Source organism: Capsicum annuum, chromosome 12 (assembly GCF_002878395.1).
Source record: "Capsicum annuum cultivar UCD-10X-F1 chromosome 12, UCD10Xv1.1, whole genome shotgun sequence".
Lineage (NCBI taxonomy): Eukaryota > Viridiplantae > Streptophyta > Magnoliopsida > Solanales > Solanaceae > Capsicum > Capsicum annuum.
The window spans coordinates 228,333,099-228,341,443 of NC_061122.1; the positions used below are offsets into that span (position 1 = coordinate 228,333,099).

General features: G+C 33.6%; 1 protein-coding gene across 1 annotated transcript; it reads right to left on the reverse strand.

The window, feature by feature from the left end:
• Positions 1–3,705: 3,705 nt before the first annotated feature.
• On the reverse strand, positions 3,706–6,089 carry LOC107853164. The gene is made up of 2 exons (XM_016698169.2): positions 5,500–6,089; positions 3,706–5,113 (listed from the first exon to the last, which is right to left on the reverse strand). The coding sequence occupies exons 1-2, from the start codon at positions 5,875–5,877 to the stop codon at positions 3,884–3,886; spliced, it is 1,608 nt and encodes a 535-aa protein (XP_016553655.2). The 5' UTR covers positions 5,878–6,089; the 3' UTR covers positions 3,706–3,883.
• Between the last annotated feature and the right edge of the window lie 2,256 nt (positions 6,090–8,345).

Here is an 8,345-nt window from a genome sequence, read left to right on the forward strand (position 1 = left end):
TGTTTTTGCCTTTATTTACTCGAAAGTGCTTTTCCATGTCCCCACTACAAAGTAATTTTGTGTAACATTAATATTTCTAGCGCTTGAGGGTAGCTGAGTTGGTGTATTGGGTGATTTTGTGTGTCAATATTTTTTTCATCGAGTTCATCAAATCGAACTTGCCTGCTCAATGTTTATGTTGTTTTTCTGATGAAAAGCAATTGTGTGTGGGCTTAATTAAGCTAAGAAGTTCCATATTTTTAAGGTGATTGAGTTGATGCAATAACAGACGATATCTAATAACAGAGGTTAGAGATCGATTTTTTTCATTAATGCTTTCTTAGTATAGCTCGTCGCACCGAGCTTACTTAATGTAGTTTAAATATCCCGTGTGACTTACGAGCTACTACACATACTAGAACAAGCTTACCCAACAACTAAATAGTAGCGTTTGCAAACTTCTCGAGCAGGATATTTTTTCTTAAAAAAAAATCATAAATTTAAATATATTTTATTTAGATACTGAGATTTATTTTCCTCGTCGATTTCATATCTCTCTACCTCCACAGAGTGATGCTGACACTCTATTCTTTTCAGTTTCCATTCACAGAATTTTGCTCGACATGTCGTTGTTATATTTGCCCAAGGGAATTGACCGATTAGGTTTTTGTCTAATTACAAATTATTACTAGATGTTTACATTAAAGTTAATTTAAACAGAATAATAATATTTAGTCCGACAAATATCTTATGTAAGATACACAACTTTGACGTGGTTAATTTTATAATTACTTAGAATTAACAAAGAATCTATTTCGAGGCCTGCAAAAATACTAGCATATTAAAAGCAAAATTTACTTTATTAGCCCATTTCATCGAATCAAGAATTAAAAGGTTACTTATTATTATTTTTTTTTACCCTTATTGTTAAGTAATTATTTTAAAATTTACTATATATTATTATAGTAGTCAAATTTAATTTTTCAAAGTATCGTAAATAAATATGAAATGAAACTTGTGCGTGGAAGAGATAAGTACAATGGCGACTAACCAAAAATTGAAGCACGTTGAGACTTTTATTGGAGTATTTTAGTGATAGATTCGGTAGAAATTGAACAATTTTATTTGGTCAAATATCTAGCAACAAACTTTTCTATTTCTTTATTTACGGTATTTTTGAAGGACAGAAGACCTCAACCAATTGAGCTACCCTCTCACTATCTCATTAAGATTTTTTAAATAACTAAAAATTATAAATTTGTTAAACATTTGTACTAGAAATTACCAAAAAGAAAAAACAAGGTTCTAGAAAATTTTTAATTAATTAATCAAGCTTAGGTGTATATGTTTAACATGAAAAGCATGTATTAGAGTCTAAAGGTTGAGTCTTTTTACAAACAACAAAAGAAAAACATATTTCTCCATACTTTATTTGCTTTCTTTGTGTTATTTGTCTATTATTTAGAAGACAACTATATATCACTTACAATTTTGCTTTCAAAAAGAGAGACCTAAAAGAAGATTTTGTTACTATTTATTTATTGTCTTAGATTTTTTTTCCTATTTGGTAGTAATACTAAGTACTAATATGACAATTTCCTTGATTAGTGTTTTGCCCAAGATCTTTTTCAACTTTTAGCTGGATTGTTTAAAACTGAACTGTAACTACTGATAAGCCAACCAAAAAATTGGCTTCTTGACTTATTAGTATTGAGTTATCGAATAAATGATTGGCGAACAAATTAAAATTTCATAATAAACAATTTATTGGTATGAGTGGATTACTCAATTTCCTCATCAAATAAACTTTTAATTCGTCAAGAATTATCATACTTACACTTTTTAAGTTTTACCGTAGGTATGTAAAGTACATAGTATTAATTCTAATGTGTTGGAACCTTGAAGTTTTGATGAATGACAACATGAATGAAACAAGTTGATATGAGTTAATTCAGTGCAACTGGAAACTTCAACTTACTGATCACATAGGGAATGGAACAAGTTGAATTTGATTCAAACACTTGATGATAAGGGAAAACAAGTTGAGTTGAAAAAGGAGTCCTACGTAAAGAAGGAGTTTCACTTCTGAGCATATCCTGAAGAGTCCTATGTGTAGAAGGAGAAAGATTCTGCAGATTGAAGATGTCTACGCAAGATAGGAAACATATAAATTAGATGTCTACGCAAGATAGGAAACATATAAATTAAAGGACTCTTTGTTAGATCAATGAAGTTTTTGATGACTGACACATGAATGGAACATGTTACTTGACCTGATCCAAGCATAGGAAGACAGGTTTCAGGTTTTACTGATAGATGCAGACAAAGATTGCTGAAAGTCAGGAACGAATGAGCAAGCTTAATTCTGATATACTCAAACTACTGATCACGTGAGAAATTGAAGAAGAAGTGCTGAAAGAAAAATTGAAGTTTGACTACAACACTAAGAAGACAAGAGTTGGAATTGAAGAAGGAGTCTCACTTGAAGTAAAACTCTATGTAATGAGAGTTTTGATTAAATGAGGAGTTTAAAATAAAGAATGACTCTTTGGAGAGCTGTGCTTAAATAGAAGATGCATCATGCAAAGTAATTCACGCACTTACAAAGCAGAAAAACACAATCGACAAATTGACTTCACAAAGTGCTATTCAATCATTGAAGAAACATATTGAAGAACCAGGTCATAAGTATAGAATCCAGCTAAGAGTTTTATCTTTGATTTTTAGAGTTTTTCATTGTGTTTGAGCTATTGATGTAATATTAATTTCAATGTGTTATAAACTGAATTAGGAGATAGTCTTCGAGTTGGGAAAAACTCAAAGACTTTGGGAACGCATACCTTGGGAGGTGTGTGTAATTAGGAATTAGAGTTTATAATTTCTAGTCGTTGAGTTAAAGGAATTAGAGTTTATAATTCCTAGTTGTTGAGATATAGAGATCAGAGTTTATGATTCCTATTTGTTGGTTACAAGAATTTTGTAATTAGTCGTTGTTGAGGCACAGAGTTATTTAGTGAAGTTGGGGTTAAATCCTGTAGAGGTGCAGGTCGTAGTTTTTTACACCTTTTGAGCCGGGTGTTTTCCACATAAAAATCATTGTATTTTTTACTTTCTGTTTTACTGCTTCCTTGAAACACGTCAGTGGAACACGTCAGATCGATAAGCAACAATTAGGTGAAAATAAGATAACCAGTAGGGCACGAACTCTAACATAATGACCTATTAACCCATTTATATTTTGATTCCTACAACTCATTATTTTGTGTTTTGATGATTTTCAAGTGCTAAGTGTTTTTAGTATTACGGTTTTCTTTATTCCTGCATTTCGGACAATGAGAAAATCCTTTTTCTTGTAAGGAGCGTAAATTTCATCAAAACGGAAGGTAACGTGGAGGTTAGCCGATACATTTCCCGTTAACTATCCGATAATTATTTAATCCTTTATCGAATCAATCGATATCTTATTAATTGGTTTGCAGATTAGAATATTGAAAAATTGATAATCAATAAATTAAATTGTTAAGCCTAATTATCCGACCGATCCAACCGTTAAGCAACGCTAACTTTTAAGCACAAAAAAGAAATTAAAGTTACAACCAATTCAAGGAGTTATAGAAGTTGAACAAACTGAACTGAACCATGCCAAAATTAACTAGGCATGATATTTGTATGTAAACAAACACCCTAATTTAACCGATATGTGCCTTAAAAAAAGGAATTCAAGAATGAACTATAAGAGAATTGAATATTAATTAATAATGAAAAAAAAAATACAACATCTTATTAATTAAAAACAATAATAATGAATATTTTCTCTTTCCAAAGAATGTGTTCACCTTCATTGTCCTTTCCCTTACTACAATTTGGGCCTTGAAATCTTGTTTTGGGCTTGATATTGGGCTTTTTATACCCATGATCTGCTTGCATTTGATGGGCTTTGGAACCTAGGGTTCATACTTTTCTTGGGCTTTCCACAAATGCATTGACATTCATAACCATAAAAGTTACTAAAGCAAGAAAATAGCCCACTCCCACCATCAGTGTGTCTTCTCGTGTGCCGGCCCGTTGAATGGTAGCTACTAGACGCCATCCCCCGGTCATATAGTGGCGGTAACTCGGTCCGCCACCTCTCGAGCTTCGACCTGAGCCCTTCGACGCTTTCGTCTAAACTCCAACCATCTAAAACTGAGCTCTTTTCCTCTTCCAAAGGGTATTTCTTTTCCGCTATAGCGGCCGCTACTTCAGAGGGTGAAGGCCCAACTTCGGAATCAGACCATACCGAATGGGCCTTTAATGGGCCTCCAAATACAAACTTCCCATTTCCAGGACCTTTTGGGCCTCCATAATCATATCCACCATTATTTCGTTGCACAGGCACTGTTGTGGGCTTTTCTTTAGGCAGACCACCACCACCACTAACTCCTAAGCCCAAACCCTTATTGGGCTTTATTGTAATTGACTTTTCATCAACTGCCTTAGTTGTTGGTGAGTCAATACCAGTCTTCTCTTCATTAATGGGCTTTTCTTTATCCCCAAATTCTAACTCTATGAGCTTGAGTTTGGTGGGCCTATTGTTATCTTTGGGCTTGGGCCTATCACTATTCGGCCTGTTTAGAATCGATGAGTCTTTACTAACAATCGAATCGCTTAACACTGACCCAGACTTACCTTTTTGGTCTTTTGTTTTTGTTTTTTCTCTCAACTCCGCCCCACTTATAACCGAACTCGCTTTCCCTTTTTTCTTCGTCATGTGTTTAGGTGTAGGTGGCTCAAACGATATACTAAGTATCGAACTCTCTTTCTCCACAACTTTTTTCTTTTGGGGTACTGCGACTAATGAACTATTAGCCATTGAGGCACTATCAAATGTGACACGTTCGCTACGTTCACTCCTTGAACGACGCAATATAGGTTTTATCGCGTTGAAATTGTTGTTGATGTTATCATCGCCCTTCTGAACATCTATATTTTTTTCGTTGTAGTTTGGAAGATCTGCATCTTCGTCCATTAAATTACGATATCCAACTGCAGACATACTTAATTGTCTGTATAATTGCATACTTCTCATAGTACCACCAAGTAATGTAACACCAATGTTCAATATTCCTTGAGGACGTCCTGAGGGACGACGTACCTATATATCGAAAAGATAAAAAAAAAATATGCAACTTTTCAAAATATTAAGCTATAATAATAACAACAATTAAAACGAACAGTTTATTTGTACGCAGAATTTTTTGTAAGTAATGAAAAAAGTGAATTAACCTTTGGAATCTCTTCTACGAAAAAAATATAAACTTCCATAGAGGGTATATTCAAATATTAATTTTTTTTTTAAGAAAATGTACATCAGAAAATGGAGATGGAAGAAATAGAGGAAATTACATTCTATAATTTCACCTATAAAATAAAAGGATAATTTTAGAGACGAAAATCGAAGAGATGCATGCATGCAACTTTATGATTTTATGTAAACAAATATTCACAAAAAGATCAAAATGAAGATAGAAAGAAACAAACCTGAAGCGCAACAAAACGCATACCAATATGGTGTCGTTGATATTGCGGTCGAGTCGGAGGAGGGATAAGATTTCCAACGAGGACACGAACGGACCCAACGATCGAATCCTTAAACCAATGTTTCGAAAAAATATCAATTTGGACAGCCGAAGTATCGTGTTGTAAAAATTCATCATCTACGCGAAAAACAAACTTGTCATTCCATGTAGGGTTGTTACCACCTTCAGCATCAACCCCTGTGGTGAGTTTTCGTGTAGGGTGGACCCACGCGGACGCGTAGGTTTTCATTTTCTTGGACATAGGTTCCAAATCTTGCGCGGAGATAATGTTTACCTCCAATAGTTGGAAAGGTTTCAATACGCCCATTTTAGGAGGCATTTTGAAACGCTGGTCGTGATGGTGGTTGTGACTCGAATAGAAAATTATATTTTCGCTCACCGCCCGTCGTTGATGGGACGACGAGGGGTATTTTTGGCATTAACCTTGGAGAAGACTCCAAGGAAAATTGGGGAAGGAGAGGAAGGTGATTTTTGTAGAGGACATTAAAGAAAAAAAAGGCAAGTGTTAAGTATAGTAATTAAATTTAACTTCTTTTTTGGACCATTAAGGTTATCAACAAATTTGGATGATTTGTAATCCTTTAATTTCAATTATTTTTCTAGTAAATTATCGTGGACCTTTAACTTTTAGAGGAAAATTAATGTTGTCATTACATATGGAAATTTAAGAAAAATCCAGTTTGAGCATAGGCCATAGGGTGCATGTGTATTTTAGGAATCTTCTTTTTGATAATGAACCAAGTTTGATGCCTAGCTAAATTATTTTCATCAAACTAAACATTGTATCATATTACCTACTTTTGACCAAAATGTTATGATTTTTCATGAAAAAAAAAATTATATTGCTATACCTTATAATCAGTTGTGGAGTCAGGATTTTCATTGAAGAGATTCAAAAGTATATATACAAACTAGTCGAAGGAGTTCAACGTCTACTATATATGCATAAAAAATATTTTAACCATGTAAAAATAGTATAATTTTCTATCGAAGAGGGTTTGTATGAACCCTTGGAGCAAAGATGACTCCGCCATTGCTTATAATCTTATACTTCCTCTCATCCATCCCAATTTATAACGTGAACGTGTAATTTGATTGAGTATGAAGTTAAGAAAAAAATGAATGATTTTTGAAATTTATGATCTAAAATTAGTCACAGAAGTATTGGTACTAGCTAGGTATGAGAAAATATCATTCTTCTTTGAACAATCGAACTAAAAAAAGGAGTGCCACATAAATTAGAACGGAAAGAGTATGCAATTTCTTTTCATCTCAATTTAAAACTTAAAAAATATCCACCATCATTGTTCATGATCAATATTTTCTTTAATTTGAAATTCAATAATACGAACATTGGAAACTATAGGCATTGTTTGGTAGTGGTCAATTCAAAAAAGAACAAAACAGTAATTGAGATGGAAAAAGAACAAAATATTCATCATTCTTGTAATTGCTTTTGCCAAAATGGTAAATTAAAGTCTTTTTTGGACCAAAAGGGATTGGAAAATGTTTGAAAAATCTACAACTGCATACTCTTTTTCCTCGAATTGTTAAGTGATTATTTTTCAATATTCCTAAAAGAAAAGTTCTTATTTTCATTTGAATTCTCTTATATATTCATCTTTATATATAAGCGATTCTATTATTGTATTATATGTTGTTGTTACATGTTCTTTTCTTCTTTATTTTTATAATGATTTCTTTATTAGTGTTTTCTTTCCATACTTATTTATGATAAACTTACTTAGAGTCGAGAGTCTATCCGAAACAATTTCTTTACCTTTGCAAGGTAGATTTTCAAAGATCTTGCTTACTATCAAAGCGCATTTTGTGAAGTGTTCTCCTGTCCTTGTCACCTGAGATAAAGTCATTTGAAAATCGTGATCGAAATCGTGGTTTGAAGATGATGAGTTGAAGATTCGTTCGACAGAAACTATTCTGTTCCTCTAGGTCCTGCGGAGGACGACCTTCAAGTCCCCATTGATTTTACTCCAATTCCAATGTCTGGCTGTTCTTCATCTTACCGGGGAGGAAGTCGAGGACAGAGTTGCAACTTTAAATGAAAGTTTGATGTTTCTATTCGAATACAAGACCTTACGCCTTATGGCTTGAGGAGATTAGTATAGTTGAGCTACAAACATTCTGATAGGCAAGACTACATACGCACCACCCTCCTCAAACCAACTTGTGAAATATAATTACACGCTATATGTTATTGTTTTTTGTTAATTATTGTTGTACTTGCTAGTGTCTCGAAATAAAAATTGTCACACCCCTTTTTCGACTCCAAATGAAAGAATTCGTTTTAAGTTTCAAAAGGGTTTTATTATTAAAGTGACAAAAGATGAAAATTTATTTCAAAAAGGATTCATTAGTTTCAAAACTCAGAGTCGCCACTTGGCGTAAATCGGGTGTGCCAAGTCACCCATGAATATCCTTTTTCAAAACGATTTTGACTCTATAAAACTGATCCGCAAACAGAGATTCCGGCTAAGGAATTCTGTTGACTGAGGAGAAGGTGTTATGCACCCCTCGATCCCGTGGTTCGACCACGGTCACTTGGTAGCGCATATCGACTAACTTTGACACTACGAGGGTATAAACCACACAAAACATGCAAAAAACAATCAATCAAGCAAACAAGATAAAACAATCCAAAATTTTAGCGTCCAGTCCAATTATACAGTCCAAAAATAGAAAAAATGCTTAAAAATAAATCCTATTCTAAATTAATTCTAGACTAATGCTCTACTCGACGCCTCAGGCCTTCATCACGAACGTCCTCCG